Source organism: Lutjanus erythropterus, chromosome 9 (assembly GCF_056507025.1).
Source record: "Lutjanus erythropterus isolate fLutEry1 chromosome 9, fLutEry1.hap2, whole genome shotgun sequence".
Taxonomy (NCBI): Eukaryota; Metazoa; Chordata; class Actinopteri; order Lutjaniformes; family Lutjanidae; genus Lutjanus; species Lutjanus erythropterus.
The window spans coordinates 2845081-2866153 of record NC_139325.1 but is presented as its reverse complement, the minus strand read 5'-3'; the positions used below and the strand labels follow the sequence as shown (position 1 = coordinate 2866153).

The 21073-nt window shown below is 39.9% G+C and overlaps 1 protein-coding gene across 6 annotated transcripts in view; it reads left to right on the top strand.

The window, feature by feature from the left end:
* vps13b (vacuolar protein sorting 13 homolog B) overlaps positions 1-21073 on the top strand; it is a 396480-nt gene that overhangs the window by 217801 nt on the left and 157606 nt on the right. For 2 of the 6 annotated variants that reach the window (XM_084725927.1, XM_084725925.1), the window contains exons 28-31: positions 2560-2701; positions 3756-4025; positions 4465-4621; positions 5164-5275. In XM_084725927.1, coding sequence (XP_084582053.1) covers positions 2560-2701; positions 3756-4025; positions 4465-4621; positions 5164-5275 — 681 coding nt within the window. Of the gene's footprint in view, positions 1-1811; positions 1879-2559; positions 2702-3755; positions 4026-4464; positions 4622-5160; positions 5276-21073 lie in introns of all 6 variants that reach the window. The other 4 variants (XM_084725926.1, XM_084725924.1, XM_084725929.1 and 1 more) reach the window with 2 other exon arrangements.

Sequence of the window (21073 nt, the reverse complement as noted above, 5' to 3'; positions counted from 1 at the left end):
ATAGGTGGGTGTTGAACCCTGCATGTGTGGGGCTCGCTCAATAAGAAGTAGAGGAAGTGAATTACAGGGAAACATAGAAGCAAGGCGGTGATGGGGATGATTGGGTATTAAATTGTCCAGGTGGGAGCTTCTTCTGTCCAGTGGGAAGCTTGGAAATTAGGAAGCCTCTTCTTCTCCTTATTTTAGCCAGGTCTCCCCTAGCAACTGTGCTCCTTCAACTGATCTGAAACGTAGCGATGCCCCCCGAGAGAGGACGGCTGGTGACAGTTCACCCTTACTCGCTCCAAGGAGCAGCTCACACAAATTGGAACTGATGTGTTCCAGCTGTTCCGCAACTCTGATAGAAGGATGGCTAGATCGGAGCAGAGACAGAAGGAGAGAAAAGAGAGGGATGATGGGAGAGATGAAGAGCTGTGGGGGGTCCATATGTATTAGTCACTCTTACAGCTGAGAGGGGAGATTACAAAGAGATATTCACACAGGCACGCACTCAGAAAGAACTGACATATGCACACAAGACAACAATGCATGAAACACATGCACATACATACACATGCCCCAGTAGGCCTATAAGTAGTCCTCTCTCACTGATCTCCCAGGATTCTATTGGGGAGTACTGAAGAGTGAGAGGGGGCGTAAAAGAAATGATGCAGATGGTGTGAACCTTTGTGTGAAACATTTTGCCATACATTCGCTGTGCATGATTTGGCATCCGAGAGTAACTGTAATATCACTGTGCGTGTAAATGTCTGTCTGTGTTTTATATCCTGCAGATTTGGGATGCACGATATAGATCAGGCCAATAAATTATCAGCTCGATAAAGGGAAATTTATATTATTTTATTCTGTTTTGATAATGAAATAACAGCTGTTAAATAGAGCCAATAACACAAAACCAGATTGCTCATTGACTTAACAAGCAAAGCATCTACACACATTGATACAGTAATTGGTGGCATGCAGATTCGTTTGCGGTCCATCTAAAAACACAGAATGTAAGGCTGCTTTGTCTGCAATTAAAACTATTAGCTTTAAAACTTTAAGGCTTTTGTTTTGTATTTTTGTATTGAGTATTTAATACATGGACATGTCTGGTTTACCAGGCTGTCAAAGCATCTAAATTGAATTTATAGGCAAAATGCTCCACAAAAGCCGGAGTATATTTGTTAAGTTTTTTTTATTTACTTTATTTACTAAAAAAATATTAGATAAAACATTTGAAGAGTCAGAACTGTTCTTTGTTTTTGTTGAAATAGTGATGTCAGATTTGGTTTGGTCAGTGGTATATTAAAATATCTATCTTTGCTCACTACATCATAGCCTACTCTTACCCTCAGACTTGCATAAACTACAGGTTATGAGCAATTATTATGCAATTATTGTTTATCTTACAGTATCGACCATGAGAAGCAGGTACTTAGCAGTACTGGTTAAAAGAATCTAAATCATGCATCCCTGCTGTATATTAAGTGTTTATGTTTTACTGCACTGAGAATGATTTTTGTGCCTGTCTTTATGTTAACTTGTTTTGATGTCTGCTTGCAGGTGCTGTCTGCCTCTCATGGATTGCCTCAAAAAACAAAAACAAAAAAAAAAAAAAAACAAGCATAATTTACCTTCATTAAATTTTCAGTGTATGCTCTCAGAATGCAGAAAGTTTAATAAAAATGTTCCTATCGGCCTGTGGTCCACTTATCTAACTGCAATTTTGTAACTACTGTTGCTATTAAAGAGATGTTATCAGTCCCTGACAGAATGGTATGACTAGTCCCAGATACCCAAGTTAAGCTTAGCCTTGTATGTCTCTGCAGGCCAGGGCAGAGCTGGCACTCTGGTCACTATGAAGGACTCATTCTGCAGTGCAAGGAGACAGCTGTGGTGAGGCCTCTGCCTGTCCCAAAACCAACCTTAGCAGCCTTAGGCCTCTATATACTGCACCTCTGCTATTCTGCTGCTCCTAATCAAGGTCCCTCATCTCTTCTCATACTGGACAGATAGGAAAACAAAGAAAAAACAATTGCTTTTGGCTATAACACATGGTGCTCACACATGTAATATTTTGAGACACTTTAAAATTTTCATGAAATAAAATGATACGACAAATAAATACTATTCACAGTATCCCCTGTCTGTCCAGTGACTGATGGCTAAATGATTAAGCCAATGAAATCTGGTGACAGTTCTTCTCTGTGTGTGTGGGAGGAGACTAGGACATGGGCCTCCATTCTCTTTTGATAAGATCCTATTCTGGTGATGGTCTTATACTGGTACCTATCAAGGATTTTTCTAAGCATTTATCTTGTTACAGGTCAGGGATTTTTGCTAATTCCAGAATTCAGTGTTCTTATTACCGGATAGTATGAGACCATTCCACAGTATTTCAGCTGGTTCAAGCTGGTGCATCTTCCTGTGATTTTATTCACTTAATTCTAAATTAATTTTTCCAAAATTTTCTTAAAATTTCATGCTTTTCTGTCTTTTTTTCCCCACTTTTCTCTGTCTATCTCTGTGCAATTACCTTCTGCTGTCTACTTTCCTTCTCTCTCTCCTCACCTCCAGTGCGGAGGAGGGTATTCGGAGTTCAGGTGGCTGTGGAGGAGTGGTCCTTTCTTGCACTGACAAGCTGAACAGACGCACTGTGTTGGTTCGACCCGTCAGCAAGCAAGACACTTTCAGCCACTTCTCTGGCTTTTTCCCTCCTGTAAGAATCAAGCTCTTCTTCAGTTGACTCTGCTTTAACCTCCGTTAACAGTGGCTTAAAAGAGTTGTGTCTGTTCCTCAGAGATGTTCAGCCATTGTTTACATTTGGTCTTAAATACTTGTAATGTTGTTCATAAATTTTCCACTGGTGCTAAACTTTAATCCCAGTAACAATCACAAATTAATAATCAATCACATAATGCTCAGTCACTTAATAGTATTATTATTACATGCTTGGTCTCTGAGGAGAATTAGTTTTTTTCTTTATATATTTACTTAGATTTTTGTACAGAATGCGTCCCAAAAAGAGGGCAAATTTTATGTTAGAAAATTTTCAGTTAATGCACTTTCTTATTAACAGCTTGCAAGTCCACTGTTACTGGATGTTTTAGCAGACTTTACCCTTGTGTCTTAAACAGATCTGTCCTTCTGCAACAGCTGAAGATTATTGTCTTTTACTTTATGGATATTTTAGTAATTTTCACCTTGTATTTGCTTTGTAAATCACGCATAAGATTGGATCTGTCTTTTTTGATCAGTCAGAAATAATTCAGCCTCAGAAGAAAACTTAGTTATAAACCGGTTTTCCAGAAATGTATGCATCTCATAAAGGAAGCTGATATGAAAATCCAATCTAAATTATTGCACAAAATTTGAATATATTCGCTCAAGAACATTTTTTTAACTAGGAGCTTTAGCTTGGCTTTTTTGTAGTTGTAGATGACTCAGAGGCCCTTGCATTTTCCTGAAATGCAAGCAGTAGCTGTTAACCTGGCTTTCCAAACTCACAAATTTTAAATAGAGCATTGTTGATGGTAAAGTTAAGTTCTCCAAAGTGTTATGTATCAAATTTAATCCATATCTGGCTATCTATATTTTAAATTTGTCATTGAATTGGATAATGATGTTATTATGCTACTTAAGCCAGGCTTTACCCTCATCCAAAAGATCAGACCAAATTAACAGTGAACAGGTTAGGTTTTGTCTGTGACTTCTCTGGGTAATGATTCCTGCAGTATCAACAGTGTGATTTGTCCTGTCTCACCGCTGGCCAGACGGCAGCCAAGGTCCTGGAGGGCTCTCACCAGCAGCACGGCTTCTTGTCCATAACCTACACCCAGGCCGTCACCAAAAATGTCCGTCACAAACTCACCACCCGGCCTGAGCGGTCGACACGCAGCGGCGCTACCACTGTCAGTCAGCGGACGACTGATCCTCTGGCAGACAGCTCACCTCAGTACCTGAGAGAAATCCTGCTGACAGCCCAGCCCTTTGACGTGGTGCTATCCTGTCCCTTACTGGCTACTGTAGCAGGAGTGTTCCAGGTAGAAGAGAAGTGTCTGTCAGTGCCTGTGACTGTGTAGTATGTCAAGACGTGTCCCATATGGGGAATCAGCAACTAAACAGCTCACATGAAAAAAATGTCAATATTGGAAACAGTGATTCTAGATTAATTTTGCAGCCATGGGAAACATTATAATATGTGTACAAATGGTTAGTCAAAGAAACTAAAAATTTAAACTCCTCTAAAGTTTATTTGACATTAATACAAAAAATATATTGCACCAGTTTAAAGCCATTAAAGGCAATTGAATTTTTTTTTTACTTTAACCTCTCACACACTTAATGCAGCTGGATAGGTTACTCAATGATAAGGACTTTTTTTTGTTGTTGTTGTGTGAAGCAGCCACTGAAAGATTTAAACTTATGATTAAGATCTTATGAATTTTGTTAGTTGTATTTTTTGACTTGATGTGTTTTCAGGCTACAGTACCAAGGCGCTACAGAGAGCGTGGGAAGTCAGTAGGTCAGCCCATGAGGAGCCACACGCTGACCTCTCGGTGTTTGCCTCTCATCTACATCAACACCAGTGTGATCAGGATCTTCTGCCCCGGGGCACAAGACAAGCACACAGCATCAGGTCAGAGAACAACTTGTTGCTTTGGAACGCACACTTGTGTTTTTGCATGGAAAACTTTACAACAAAGGGACAGTGTGAAGTCACGGGCAGTGTCATAGATTCTTCAAGTATGTGGTGCCTGTATGAAAGTCCCTGTCATGGCCAACCAGACATAGCAGAGCCCCCACATTAGTATGCAGACATTTATTCAGAGAAATAGTTGAGGTTCTGAAGAACCAACCACAGTTATATACACTCCTACAGAATATAAATTTGTTGCACTGTCGTAGATGGCAGCTTGTTTTGTCTGCTGGTAGTAATGACTAATAGTGGTAAGACTGTACTTTTAAGTGTTTTTGTGTGTGGTGTGTGTGTCCCACAGTTTTTGCGCGATAGTTTCATGTGTTCCCATATTTGTTTAAAGATTTGTAAAATTGTACATGTAGAATAAATGTGTTTGTTGTATAGTATATATTTATAATATTTATGTAATGTATGCGTATATAACATGTGTCCCTCTGTATTCACTGTATTTGATTTGGTGTCTCTATGTGTCCCAGTAGATCCACATGTGAAGAAAGAAGACACACTGGTGTTAAAGCTGGGTTCCCTTAGCATGGCTCCTCAGGCTGACAACCCCCTGACCCGCACTGTGCTGCGAAAAGACATCTACCAGTAAGACGAACTCTCCTCTCAGTACACCCTCACTGCTCAGTTGACAGTATGTGGTAGACAATAGAGTTGAACAGTTCATTGAAATTTGATGGAAATCGCAATATGTTCTACTGCAATGTTCAGTTCACAGGAGGCACAATATTTGTAACGCAATTTTAAATTGAATAAATTAATAAATTGAAATATAGTCATGCTGCAGAGATGTTGTAGCCAATACATTATATTCTACAGACTAAGAAAACATCTTTCTTTGATACAGATCCCAGCAAAAATCACAGCTTAATTAATATGTTTGTCACTGAAATGTAAATGTAAAAATGGAAATTCCCTCCAATATTGTAAATCATGTCGTAATTGCAATAAATAATTGCAATTAGATATTTTTTCAAATTCATTCCCAGCCATAGTAGACAAAATCATGGATATTTATTTTTTTCAATGGTAAAGGAATTTTAACATCCACCACTTATGGCTTTGTTTTAGTGAAACATTTACAGAAAATTTTATAATTTCTCTTACTAAGTATAAAAAACGTCACGAAAAGAGAGAAAAACATAATATAATCGGTTAGACAGTAGTATATTTTAGGAAGTCAGTGCATGTTTAAATACATGCAGAACTCTTCCCCCAACACCAGCCTGTTGATTAAAAAGACAGTCTTCATTTAAAGGACCAGTGTGTAGGATTTAGTGGCATCTTGCAGTGAGTTTGCAGATTGTAACACCTCGCCTGAGTCTCTCCTTCCAAGCATGTAAGAGAAGCCATGGTGGCCACAAAACTTAGAAACAACACAAAAGTCCATACCTAGAGTCAGTTTTGGTTTGTCCACTCTGGGCTACTGTAGAATCATGGCAGTTCAACATGGTGGCTTCCATGAATGAGGACCTGTGCCCTCTGTAGATATAAATTGCTCCTTCTAAGTTAACAAAAATATTCTTATTTTAAGTTTATTATATACAAATCAAAACATACTTATTAATATTATTTTATATTTCTGCCATATTCTGCCAATAAATCCAGTACAAGATGATGTGCAATACATTTATCACTGAGCCTGCCTCACATTTTTTATACACTTTAACTGTCGACTCTAACACCTCTTCTCTTATTACATCGTATCACACTCACACAGCTTTGTCACACTGTGCTTTGAAGACACACACCGTTGCTAGTATTTGACCACAAAAAAACTTGCTATTTGACCACAGTTCATTAAAGGGCAAATTGGTTTGACCTCAAGTCACACTCCATAGAACCTGTTGTTAGGCAAGTGTTGTCTGTGTGTGTCCAGGCTGGTGTGTGTTCGTATGTGCATGGTTGCACTTCTGTGTGCTCATTTGCTGTCTCATGGGGGGCACAGTTTAGGGTACAGCAGGTGACAGCGCCACATAGTGGTTAAGCTGCCCCAGCAATGGCAGAAAGCAATGAGTGACACCTTGGGGGTCTGCCGGGCCCTCCAGCTGAAACACAAGACTGTTGACACAAGCCCCCCGTGCCATGTGGATCAAAGCTGCTAGGCAGGGAAAATCTGGACTTCTGAGGGAAATGGCTCTGCGCAAAACACATTTCCCCGCTATAGGCAGCTAAAAGAATCTGGATTGTGTCATAGCTGCCTCAAAACCACAGCCCCACGGTGTGTGTGTGTGTGTGTGTGTGTGTGTGTGTGTGTGTGTGTGTGTGTGTGTGAGAGAGAGTGTGTGTGAGAGAGAGAGAGAAAGAGAGAGAAAGAGAGCAGTTGTGTGAATGGGCAGATATGAAGCTGGCAAACACATGTAATGAGGGAGATAAAAGTGGTGCCAAATGCTTTGTGCAGCTGCAAGTGAGATGTGAGCTGACACAAGACGTGAAGTGGATAAAAAAGCAAAGAAAAAGAGGAAGGTGGACAACATAAGGAGAGGAGAGGCCACCTTAGACTTCACTGCCTTCATTTGGTAGAAGTGTCACATGCAGGGAGCAGGGAGGCACAGAGGGTCTAGGCCTATGGGTATAACTGTAACCATCAAGGCAAGATGGAGGGGAATACCACACTGTCCAGATTTCTTCCAGAGTACCCAAGCTATCACTCTCTCAGTCTCTCATTTACTTGTTTCATCTATTGGAGCAGTGATGGTTGATCAGTAACCATAGCTACTGTTTTGCAGGGATGTTTTTTATTCCCACTAGTTTCACACAGTGTACTGTGCTAAAAATGATCTTTGTTTTGCTACAAGTTAGTACAGCTAATGGGATCTAAGTACTCTGTTTCCATGGAAACTGAGCCTAGATTTATTTTGTTGACATGTTGGGCATGTTGTTATCATGTCAGATGATAAATGATGATCTTGTGGCCTTGGAAAATAATCTGGAGTTTTTCTCAGACTTTCACCCCAAAAACCAGTTAGACCAGCCATGCAATTTCACCCCATATTGGCCAGTAATGTTCTTCCTTTGGTAGTTAGAGGATTGGTGGCTCTGCGGCGGTGGTGCCCACATCTGCTCATAGATACAGACTGCCTCGCACGACGCTCCACCCTGGCCTAAACACACGCATGCTACCATGTAGCCCTCCACACGCACATAGGCATCCAGTATACGCAGTCAAGCTCACGCTCACTCCCAAAGACAATAACTTGCCTACACACAGTCATGCATTCACACCCAAATGTGCAACTAACACAACCACATACTGGACATATGCACACAAAAATACACATATACATACTCTGTCACAAACACTAGCAGCAGGCATGGCCATGTGTACAAACACACCCACATGCACTCACCCCCATAACCTCTACACACAGAAGCCAAGAGTCACCACTTCCCTCTCTGCAGTGAAACCCAGGAATTATGACAAACCACTCTCTGTGTTCATTCTTCCATTCCTAACCGTGCATTATCCTCACCACCTTTCCCTGTTCACATCTGCCCTCCAATTTAGGATGATCACACTTCTGAGTCACATGATTGATAACCCTGAGATCAGGGACTTGTTGACATACCATTACCAGGCACCGTTGTGTCCTTTATCTGTACTGGATTCTACCGCGTATAGGCTCCCCCAAGTCGTGTAGACAAAGTCACAGTGAGAGTCTGTAATCGTGCAAACCAGTGTGTGTTTACAATCTATAACCAACTGTGGCTATAGGAAGATATATGTCTGTAAGTGCCAGTAGCCATTTGCTGCAATTCTGTTTAAAGCCGACCACTAATTACATCCGTTGTCATAATTGAATGACTGATCTAAGCGGCCATGCTGTTATTGTCTACTGTACATGAAATGATTGCCTCACAGTGTCTTAACCATGATTTACAATAATGCCACCCTGGGAGAGAAGACAAGAGTGAAGGCTAAAATAGCGAGCATGTATAAACATCCTGACGGAGCATATCTTGATACTGTTCAAGTAACACCGTTTCTGGCACACTTCAAAGCTTCTCAGCTTCCCTTTAAGCCTCCATATTTTCAGGGTACCGTGGTGTATTTATCATTTAGAGTAGATAGATTTCTTCAAAGGAGGCAAAATAAACCTTTGACTGTAAAACTGTAGAGCTAAGTTGATATCCACCACCAGGTTCATTTGGTAACAATTAACACTGTTTCATGTGATCATGTGATGTTGAATTTTGTTTCCCTGAAGGAGTAGGTCCCCAGTGGCTTCTTCACTAAGCAGGAATTATGACACAGAGCTGTAGGCTTCCCCCCTTTCTCCCTCTCCATCTTCAGCTACAAGGCCGCTGTCAATTTACACAGCTGAAATCATTTTCCTGTCTTGAAAAAAGCGGGCTTTTTCCAAGTACATGAGCGCCGTCCCGGGGAATGTCCAGCATGCATTCAGCCCTGACTTTCTTGTGGTTTGGGCCCTCTGTAAAATCTCACAGCTCTTTTACTCCCCACTCCTATTTTCTCTCTCTCTCTCTCTCTCTCTCTCTCTCTCTCTCTCTCTCTGTTTCTCTCTCCCTTTTCCTATGAGTTTTTTTTTTTTTCATTAAAGGAACACAATTGAAAGCTTCTCACATGTGGGGGTCAATGGGGACCACTCTTTCAAGTACCATGTGGAGATTGGGTGTCTCTCTTTAAGGGCATGTTAAGTTGTCTTTGTGTAAGGGTTAAAGAGTATTTAGGTTTGACAATATCTAGGCTCAGTAGTTGACCGTTTATCAACTTAAAACATTTTAATGACATGACACATATTTATTGATAAGACTGGTTTGAGATAATTGATGATCCATTAATTGCCTTCAAGTTACTTTAATTCTTAATCATTTTTAATATACTGTATTGTTTTTTAGCTAAGGATTTTATGTTCTTAATCATATAATATGTAGAATTTCTGAATTAAAATGTCTAAAAATAATTATACCTATGTTATGTATGTTGCTGAACGTATATTTTTTCATTTTACAAAATGTTTTCAATTGTGCAAATGCCGAGAAATCCCTAATTTTCTTCAAGGTAGAGGTGCATTCCATTTGGTTGCCTTTCAATGCCATCATTTCCCATTTCCCCCTTTAGTTGCTTTAACTTCCAGCGAAACATGGGCTACATTAGATAGTCAGAGAGTAAGGAAGGATGTCTGCAAACCTGACAAAGCGTAAAGTGAAAAAAACTGAAACACATTACCTCATCTGTGAACATGATATCTGCCTGAGTCATGCCAAATAGATTTTTATCCGTAATGTTAGTCATTTAACATTTTTCTTTTAAAAGCACCCAGTAAGCATTTGGGAACTGAGGGAACCAGAAGTTTTTAAAGACAAATTATTTCCCATTCTGTACAGCTTCAGGTACTCACCAGCCTGGGGTCTGTTGTTGTATTTTGAGCTTCATAATGCACCACACATTTTCAGTGGGAGACAGGTCTGGACTGCAGGCAGGTCAGTCATGTACCTAAAGTCTTTTAATACAAAGCTATGCTGTTGAAACACATGCAGAATGTGTCTTGGCATTGTCTTACTTAAATAAGCAGGGACATCTCTCCAAAACCTTTATGTACCTTTCAGCATTAATGGGATCTTCACAGACGTGACAGTTACACATACCATGGGCACTAACACACCCCCATACCATGGCAGAGGCTGACTTTTGAAGTTAGCACTAGTATCTGGATGATCCTTTTCCTCTTCATTCTGGAGGACACAAAGTCTATGATTTCCAAAAACAATCTGAAATGTGGACACATCAGGCCACATCACACTTTTTCTCTTTTTCAGTTCATCTCAGATGTGCTCGGGCCACAGAGAAGTCAGCTGCGTGCCCGGATGTTGTTTGGTTCAGACACCATTAGATGATCTGACAAACACTTTGTTTGGAGCATACTGTTCCTTTTACTGTTGTTCATGCAGCATAATTTCTGCACATGGACTTCTATTTTCTGCTCTTCTGACTCAGTATTTGGTGTTAGAATATAGGAGGAGTTTAGAACGAAAGGGCCGCCCTCTTAATTTATTAGTAGACACGTCAAGCCTAATTTTTGCTATTGGTATTATACAAACAGCTGGGTTTTTTTTAATTAAAAAAATAGTTAATACTATGCAAAGAAATTTCAAATGATGAAATTTTAACTTTTTACCTTAATTATCTTGTATGTGTGTTTGTCCCTCCCTGTGTGCCTGCTTGCATCCATGTGTCTGCACATGTTTGTACATGTGTGTGTTTGTGTCTTAAAATATCCTCCACATTTCCCGACATCCCCACACCTAGATGACACAGCTCTAGATTCCATCACATACTCGGTTACCTCATGGTCTGTCCAAGGGAGACTCAGAGAGCATCCGCTGCCGCAAAATATGGTTTTTGTTTTTTTGTTTTGATCAGTGCACATGCCTGCGTTTCTACGGCAACGGCAGAGAAGGCTGCTGTGTCAGTGGTGATGCAGAGCCAAGTCAACGTGATGTGGCTGTATCAATGGACCATTTCACTCCCCCCTCCTGAGTCTTTTTCTCACACAATTTCCAAAGTGCTCTTAGTCCCACATTTTTTGTCCATCTATCTTTTTCTCCATACTTTATGTCCTCATTCCATGTTTGTTTCTGTTTTTTTCCATGTTTTGATTGTTTCTTTTCTTTTTTAATTATATTTTCTTTGTTTTCCTTATAAGCAATGGTTTTCTTTTCTCCCCTTTTCTGTTCACTCTTTTCTTCATACTTCCTTATCTCAGCATTTCATTCTTTCTTTCCATAGTTCTTTCCTTAGTTCTTTCTTTGCTTCTTTCCTTAACCCCCCCCCCCTTTTCCTTTTAATGTGTAACTGTCTTATCCTCTTTTTGTTTGTTTCTCTTATGCCCTCCTTGACCCTTCTGCAATATCATTATTTTCCTCTTCTCCTTTCTTGGTCCTCCCCTTTTTTCTTCACTCTTTCTCCTTTCTTCCCCATCTCCACATTTCTTTCTTTCTATTTTCTTTGTTTGTTTCTTGTTGTTGTTTCTTTGTTTCGTTATTATTGCTTAATTTTTTTCTTTCTTTCTTTCTTTCTTTCTTTCTTTCTTCCTTCCCTCCTTCTTTCCTGCCTTCTCTCTCCCTTATTTTCTTATTTAATATTTAATGTAACAGTCTCTTCCTCTTTTTGTTATCTTCTTTCATGCCCTCCTTTACCCTTCTCTAATAATTTTCCTCTTTCCTGCTCTTTGTTTTTGGCTGCAGTAAATGTATATGTCTTGTAAAATGTCTAGAATGTCATGTAGATATACTTCCATCCATTACTTTCTTTCTTTGTCACCTTCTTCTACTCTTTCTATCCCTCCATATATATTTTTCTATTTTTTTTCCCTCTGTCTCTCCATGTGTATTTGTTATTTCCTTCCTGCCTCACTTTTCCTCCTCGGCACTCTCGTGTTGGTTAGACTGGTCCCAGTCCCAGCACAATGTGGTCAGTAAGCAAGCCCCTTATTGCTGTTGAATGGCTGCCTGGTTAAGCCCACATATATGTCCTAATAAGTGGTTGTGATGGGGATATCCCCTCCACAGATAAACACAGCCTGTGGAAGCCAGGACACTGCCTGTTACTAATAAAATTCCCTGGCAGTGCGTCATGTGCACCCTTCTCCCCTAGTAACATCCCTGCCAAGCCCATATATGTTTGGATATGGTGTTACAAGTCAAGAGAAAGGTGGGAGAAAAGCATATTACTCTTTCATTCTACCTGGCAGTGAGTGTTTTTCCTGCACAGACACTTTGGGAGAGCAGTTGTATACAATTTAATCAAATTAACTATGTCAGTTGTGGTAAACTGTCACTCTGTAAACATTAGATGTAAACATGGTATTTGTGGGAACTGTCTTGACGATGCAGACTTCAAAAACGGCTTTCATAACATATAATCAGTAATTATGACTTTTTACAGATACAACTTAATTACAGTAAACACTTAACCATATAGTGAGTGTGCCGATAGATAGATGGAAAGAATTCTATTGACCTAAGTGGGCTTGGTAACTGAGAACACTCATCTTTAATGAAAATATATATTTTTTAAAAACTAGAAATAATCAACTTTACTTGTGCTTTATGATAAAAATACAAAACAGACACAAAAAGATTAATTAGTAAAAGTAAAATAACATAAGGTTGAAAATAAAGTCCACTGTATAATAATAAGAAGAAGAATACATAAAATATATAGAATGCATAGCATAAAGTAACGTCACTGTTTGTTTATTCAGTTGTGGCAGAGGTAGTTTTTCTACTTTTATTAGTTTGGGGCAGAAAGAGTGAGGGCAAGGTGTGTAATAAAGCAGCTTATAGGCCCTCAGCACATCAGGTCTGTTCAAAGGTGCAGACCTGTCACAGCATCAGCAGTCACCTCAGTAAATTCACCACCGGTCGCTGGGATTCACATACTGCTGCTGCTGTGCTAGTAGTAGGATTAGGAGATCCTGCGAGTTTTAAGCATTCTAATCTCTTGTCCTCACATTGGGGCAATACGCTGAACGATCCTCTCAAACATTTGACAGCTGCAGCTCTCTTACTTTCTTTCCTTTTAATATGAAATGCCATTCTTTTTTTTTTCATGCTCTCAGCTGGTCCCCCTCTTTCTTGTCTTCCTCCTCATCTTTCTTTTCCTCATAAAACCCAGAGTTCCCAGCAAATGATTCATTAGATGCTTCAGTGCACACTTGCCTCATCACTCACTTTAGTCGGCTGCCAAGTGCCCCATTTCCCCGTTTGTTTACACCAGCAAAAAGTGCGCTGGCTTTGCTTCACTGCTGCAGCGGAGGGGAAGAGCTACTCAGGGCCACACACAGTGACACCCAGGACCTACACTTATATACACTGATTTAGGAGTTGCTTTAAAAACTCCCCTGACTGCCGAGCAGGTTTAATGATAAACTCCTTTCAGAGTCAATGATGGCAATGATCGTAACATCTGTATCACTAGAATAACAGACCTCATAAGTATGATCTTTCTAAGCTGTCATTCGTAAGTGAACATATTTGATGCACAGTGTTGAAAGGAGTTATGTTGTAAAACTTCTCTGTCACTCCCTGCTGGTGTAGTACTTCACGGTGCTTTGAGTATACAGAGTAGCATTTTAGGACAGTAAAAGTGGTGTCGGTGGGGATTACCCAGCCAGACATGAGCCGTTTGAATCAAAGTTGTCTTTATCTATTTTGGTCTTTCCTTTAAGGCTTTAAAAATATAATCAGAGGATCTTAATTCTAAAGTCTACACTCTTTCTATTCTAAAATTTGTCTTTTTGTGAAAATATGCCAGTGTGTCATTAACGCAGAACTGTGGGCAAAACCAAACCAACTTAGTAAATCTCTTTAATTGCGCTGGTCCTTTTTTGGCTAACTAGCTGTTCTGATCTTTTAGTTGGTTCGTATGTGTATATTGATGTCATCGTTGCCTCTCTTATGTCTGTAACCTAAATATATATTATTACAGCAATCCCTTTTCATGCTTCATGATTGAGTGAGATACGTTTTAGTGTGTTAAAGGCAAAAGTACAGTAATCATAATCTAATTAAGTCATCATTATAAGCTTTTAGTGCAGAAAAGGCAAAATGGCGCTGAGCCATGAGAATTTGTTGATCCAAGGCCAGCCAACAGAAGAGCTATATAGTGGACCCACCCAGCAGTCAAACAGAGGTAAAGTGGCTAAAAGTGCTTAAGATTTCATTAACAAGAATGGCTCTGAGGGCTCCTGAGGCCAGGCTCCATTCCTGTTGTGTTCTGTTTAGGCCTGGGAGCCCAAGGAAAAGAGACATCCAGTTGAGATGATTAGAGCTCGACCTTTCTTGGTCAACTGTAAATCATTTAATGCCATTTGTTTCTCTCCCTTTCTTTTAACCCTCTTGTCTACTCCCTCACTGTAGCTGTACACCCATGCTGTCCCTCGCTTCTACAGAGAAAGAAGATAAAATAAGCAAGGATTGGAGGGTCAGCCAGAATAAACATTGTTTTTTGTCAGTCCAGCAAATGAAACACCTGGTGCTGGTAAACGCAGTGAACATATTTCACATCGCCTTGACACTCAGGATTAATGCAACATCAAATTGTTTTAAAAATGGGGACAGCCGCTACCCGGAGTAAATCAGACGCCCCCTTTTATTAAAGTTTGCCCCAGAATTTATGTTTTGAATCAGACAGGACAGCCTGTGCAGAGCCGACAGATGGGACTTAGGAGGTTGTAGGTTCGGAAGGGCTCTTGTTGAAACAGCCCTCGGACAACGTGTCGTAATGTGAACAGGAAGTTTAGGCTCAGCCACTGAATACTGCTGTGGCTTTGAGGTGGATTATTTCCCCCTTCACCTTTTTTTTCTTTAGATAAAGTGATATTTGTCATCCTTTTCTGTGGGAACCAGTGTGATAGATTGATTTCTCTGTCTCCCAGATGATATAGCAAACATATCATATGATGTGCAAGCTGATTTTCTTGAAGGGGAGAAAATGTCATTTGCCTCTGCAGCCATAAGAGAGAGGGGAAAACTTGGTTAGTGTTTGCCGAGCTAATGTTACAAGAGCAGAAGAAAGGAAACAAGATGAATGTTAGTGGATTTGATCTTTAATCTGTGACCTGAAGAACCTGACCACTGTATTCAATCAAGCCAGCCACTCAGTATGGGTCTATCAGTCTTCTCAAGAGTGTACTCCACACTGTCCTTTTGTCCTGCTAGAGGACCTTGAACAGATTAATACAAGTAGAATTCATATGAATATTGAAAAAAATCAATGATTTGTAGCTGCGTCTATTTACCGATAAATCACATTATATCTTTATCATCTCATTTTCTGTCCCTCTAATTCCACTTATCCTTCATTGGAGGGCTTTTGACCGCAGATCTCCTCTTTGTGTTTAGCTGGCAGTGTCTTGTGCTGTATATGAGTAGGGAGCTGTATACAGCGTCTTGTGTGCTGTGTTGTGGTGTCTGCTGACTTCTGTGTACAGTCTGTGGTTCATTCCATAAATATCTGTGGCCTCTGTGATGTTATTCTCAGGCCCTCTGCTCTGTGAGAAGATTGCACCACAACACTTGTATTCCTCGGCCTGCAGTTAGAGGTTTAGGGGGATTAGGGGGGAGAAAACCCCAGCCCTGGGCCCTGCTATACATTTTTATGGCCATTCAATGCATATGATTCCGATGTAGTGTGCGGAGAAAGTGGAGAAGGGGGAGAGAAGGGGGTATTAGGACTCACCACAGGGGAATCAAACAAGTAAACCACAACTTATTTTCCTTCTCTTTTTTGGCACACAGTGGAGAGGCTGTTGGGACTGCAATGTTGGTCTGTTCGTCTTTGGGTCCCTCGGTCCAACACTTTGGTCCAGCCTGAAATCTCCTAATAACTTTTGGATAGATATCCATGAAATGTGGTATGGACATCTATCATCCACAGAGGATCATTTCTAGATTTTGAGAATGCCTTGATCGGCATGAGGTCACAGAGACTGTCCAATTTGTCCAGCATTTGATGAGATATTGTAAAAATGAATTGCATGGATTTATTTGACCTCCTTTGGTCAAATTGTTAACTTTGTACAGAAGCAATCAGGTAATAGTAAGACAATAAGAATGGGTAGTACATTAAAAGTTTACAAATCAGCCACCATCACCCCATCAATTGACAATATATTTGCGAGTTAGCTGACATATGCTACCTCCAATAAATAGACAAAATGAAGTCAAAGTCAAGATTGGAAATGTTCGCCTTTTTTTCCTTATTAAACAGAAAAATACAACTATTCACCCACTAAATTCAAGTTTCTCTCTTTTTCCAAACAAAGATGCACTTATAGTGCCTTGTTAAATCAACTTAGAACAAACTTTATTCAAACTCAGCAGAAACACAAAATAAAACTTAACAAAACCATCTTGGTTAGTTTTCTACTGTTCCAACAGTCACCAACTCTGGTTTGGTTGAAATAAATCCTTAATTCACCAAGTCAGATGTGAATATATTAAAATATCAGGATGTTTTCCTCTCACTTATCCTTCCTCTCAGTGGGTGTGTACTGTACAGCTGAATGAGAGTGTGTCGATGAGGGTGCCTCTAACGCTGCAGACCATTAAATTAGTAAAATAAATAACAAAAATCACCCCCAACCCTATAAAATATGTTTCTTTTTTTCAGCTCTCCAGGCACATTAACATTATAATGCTTACCAGGGGGTAGGCCCTATGTATTATGATTACCTTTTCTCTAGCACTTTCTGCAGGGTGAAAAACAACTGCTCTGCACATTTTCATTCTCACTGTAAGATAAATTTGTTTATATTTTGATAACAACATGGCTCCTCCCCTGGCACTAAGTATGGGATTCACATGCAACCTGCCCAAATGACCTTATTAACCCTGAGTGTGTGTAGTGCTGTCTTGCCCTTCATGTGTTTCAGTGTTTCAGTGCAAAGCCCCATAGTATTGATTCCCTACAACTGCCCTATCTTTTTTCTTTTTTTCCCCATTAACATCTGTTGCTTTTGAACGCAGCGTGGAGTTCTGAATTCCTTGTTTGGTGGCTCTCAAGGTGACAGACCTTAATTCAGAGCTTCCCGGAAAACACTCTTGTGTTTTGGCATACTGCTGTCAGTCAGGTCGGGATGCGTGCTGACAGAGGGGAGAGGGATCACCCCTCAGCTGTCCTGCACTCATAAAAGGGCCCGATCCAGAGGTTGACCGCCAGGCCACAGGCCTCCATGCTCAATTATTGTCCCTGTATGTGTGTGTAAATGGTTCATCCTGAAGCAGGATATAAGGGTTCTAAGAATACACCCATACCACCAACCTAGGAAGCTCTGTGCTCAACTGCAGTGTGCGATACGCACATTCTACCAGTGTTACCCTGTCAAAGTCTGATGTGTGTGTGAGTGTGTGTGTGTGTGCATGAAATTGTAAGTGCATATGTTTTGTGTATGTGTCCATGTGTAGTCAAAGCCCAGCCTTGTGCATTATTGTGTTTTAGTTCCTTTTCTCCCTACTAATGACATGTTGATGTTCTGGCATCCTGTGTAGTGGGTTTGAAGCTGTCGTTGTTCTGACAGGGAGACTCTGACTGGCCAGTCACACAGCAGTAGCAGACGCCAGGTGGACTGTTGGGGGAATTCAGAATTGCCGTATTGATAGTCAGAGTGTCTCCACTTTGTCTAGTTTCTTTTCTTTGGATTTACATGGAAATAGCTGAACTTGAGCCATGTGTCGATATGCACAGCAAAGGCTGAGACAATAAATTTGGAGGGAGAGCTTTTGGAAACTTTCTTTACTACTCAGAGCAGTAAGGCTTTGTTTATAGTCTATAGTTTATAGTTTAATTTTTTGAAAATTGTACAGAATAGTTACAAAATTGTTTTAAGTTAAGTGTAAGTTAAGTTAAGTTTTAAGTTGTATATATACATATACAGACACTTAACATATAAGAATAAGAATTGTGTGCGTATATATATGTATGTATGTATGTGTGTGTGTGTGTGTGTGTGTGTGTGTACATATATATATATATATATACATGTACACAATTCTTATCCTGTTCAAACCTCTGTGGGCATGTGTATGTGTACATGTGTGCATGTGTGTGGTCATAGTCTCATGTTAAGTGGCAGTTATCAGTAGGTTACAAGTAGAACATCTGAGCAGAGCAGAGGCAATTGGAGGATTGAGTAGAAGTACGAAAGAGGAAAAAAAAGAAGTCAACCTCAAGAAAGAAGGAATGTGCAGATGCTTTCAAATGTCCATGTGTGAAGCCACAAGCTCTTCTGTGGCTCTGGGAAGCCAATGTGAAACCAGTGGCGTAATTGCCTAATGCTTGTGTAATAAGAGGCACATTACAACCCCAGGAGGCCCAACCAGACTTGAAAGAACCAGAGGCTGGCACTAAAGTGGGCTCAAAACTGTCTTCTTCCTCCTGGTCTTTACCAGTTGTTTTTAATCTTGTAGCTTATTTCATCTTAACTATATTATCAACTGTAATATCTTTGTTTGATTAGGCTCTCTACAGTCATATGTTCAGTCTTGTTCTGCCACATTTATACCATCTTGCCTTACACACAAATATTCTTCTTAAATAAACCAATGGACTATGTTGAAATTGAATATCCTCATTTATGGTCTTGTGGTCATGAGGCAGTCACCTCTTAACAAACCTTACCAATGCATCTAGAACTGTATATGTTTTTGTGTACTTAAGTCCCACACTCCAGGTTGATCACAGCCCACATTTGTGTCATGATTTTTGTGCGATTGTGATCTTTCCCCATTTCACTTAATGAGCTTTTTGAATTATTATGAATGTGAACCTACACCTATTGTGTTTTGTAGACTGTCCAAATAAACACAGTAGTTTAGTTAAAGGTCCAGTTCGTAAGATTTACAGATATCTATTGGCAGGATATGGCAGAAATGGAATATAATATTCGTAAGTATTCTTCCGTTAGTGTATAATCACCTGAAAATAAGAATCATTGTGTTTTTGTTACATTAGAACGAGCCTGTTGCGTCTACAGTTTAATAGTCACTGTAGGTTCTCAGCAACTTGTGGTGCCAGAGCCACATGCATCTCTTTTGCCCCTCTTCAGTAGTGGCTTTGGCAAAAAAATTATATGGAAATCAATAACTTTTAATTATGAATTGAATTTAATGAATTGAATTGAAGGAAATTAATAACTTCTTTTTTTACATTTTAGTTTCATTCATCATTGCTGTAGGCCTTAAAGTGATTCTTATATTTTTTAATTGTAATAATGTGTAGCCTGTACATGGAATAAAAACATTTCGACAACTACAATGCAACATAGCCTGTGTATACAGCTCAGTGTCTACAGATATCAAATCAAAACAGAAACATCTCAGATGTTAACACATCATTTAATAGTTGCGGCTTAAGGCAGACTTTTTTTTTTCTCTCTTTTTTTGGCCAAAAATGGCTTTTCGCTGACACCTTGCCTGGAAAGGAAGGTTAAGATGAGAAGATGAGATGCCACTATATCCTACACACTGGTCCATGAAGTCAACATTAACAGTCTGGCAGGTAGATGCAGTGTGACGCTGAGGCTTTGCAACACAGTGCAAGTGTGTCTGTGCATGAGTGTGTGAATGTCAGTCATGTTACTTCAGCTGCAGGTTTGAGAGAACCACAGAGGGAAATGTGAAGCCACCGGGTAGACAACTCTACTGCGGTGGTCCCCTTTCTTCCCTCCATAACTTACCCCACACACATACACAGACACACACACAATAGCCCTCCGATCAGCACCCCGCCCCTGTCACTTTATCATTGCACGCATGCACAGCTCCAGTTATGCACATGTAACCGGGGCAAAATTATTAACTTGAGCAGATATGCTTTGCTCCATATATTTATGCTGAAATGAAATGTCCAACAGTTGGCAAGACTTCCCTCCATACCTCAGTAATGACGAGTAGCCAGTGTTTAAAGCATCAACGTTCCCCCCTTGATATTTTTCCATCTCCTCTTCTAACAACTGAGAAGGCATTTGAAGGGCTTTGAAAGGAGTTTTTTTTTTTGAAAGCCTCACATTATATGCAGCCTGGTAATGGACTGATATTATTAGCATTTTAAAGCCACAGAGGAGTTTTTTTAAGGAGCAGAAGGCTGGTTTGAAGGCTGTGGGGGGGATCCAGCTGACAGACACATGTTGGACAGTCAGCACAGAGAGACAAGAGGCTCACACATCACAACCTGACATGTCACAGTCTTCACAGAGAAGCACGCACATGTTCTCACACACAAACCATATTACACACTAGACCTGCAAGACAAGGATAATCGAAATGTGCAAACACATTGTTCAAAATTGCAATGATTATATGACTTACAATGAGTATTGAAGTATGCATATTAGTTTGTTTCCTCTGGATATTGCCACAGTTGTTTGCCAAGTTTTACCTGTGTTTGTAACGCATCGCCTCTCCTGGATCCAAAATAATTCCAAGTAATAGAAGTGCTCTTCTCTTTTCACATGTTCCTCACTCTTCTCTCCTTCCTCAGCCATGTAATATTTTTTTTAAATTGTAAAGAGACTTTGTGGACACCCTGTATAATGTGCAATATGTTCACCATACACAGCGCAAAGTGCCACACATTTCGGCAGCATTTCTAAATATGATTTGGTTATTGAAGAGTGCGATGTGATTAAAATTATAATTGAAATTATGCTCAATTTTGACTTGAGTAAATTACAATTTTAATTGACAAGGAAATTAGTTGCCAAGAACATCTCTGACACAAATCTCACTGTGCTGTGTCATTTTTGTGTTAGACATTGTTCTGACTTGACTATTCAACCTAAGCACATAGAAATATATAGTAGAATTTCTTATCTGTCCATTATTTAACCTTTCACTTTGTCACCTTCCTTCTCAGTTGTC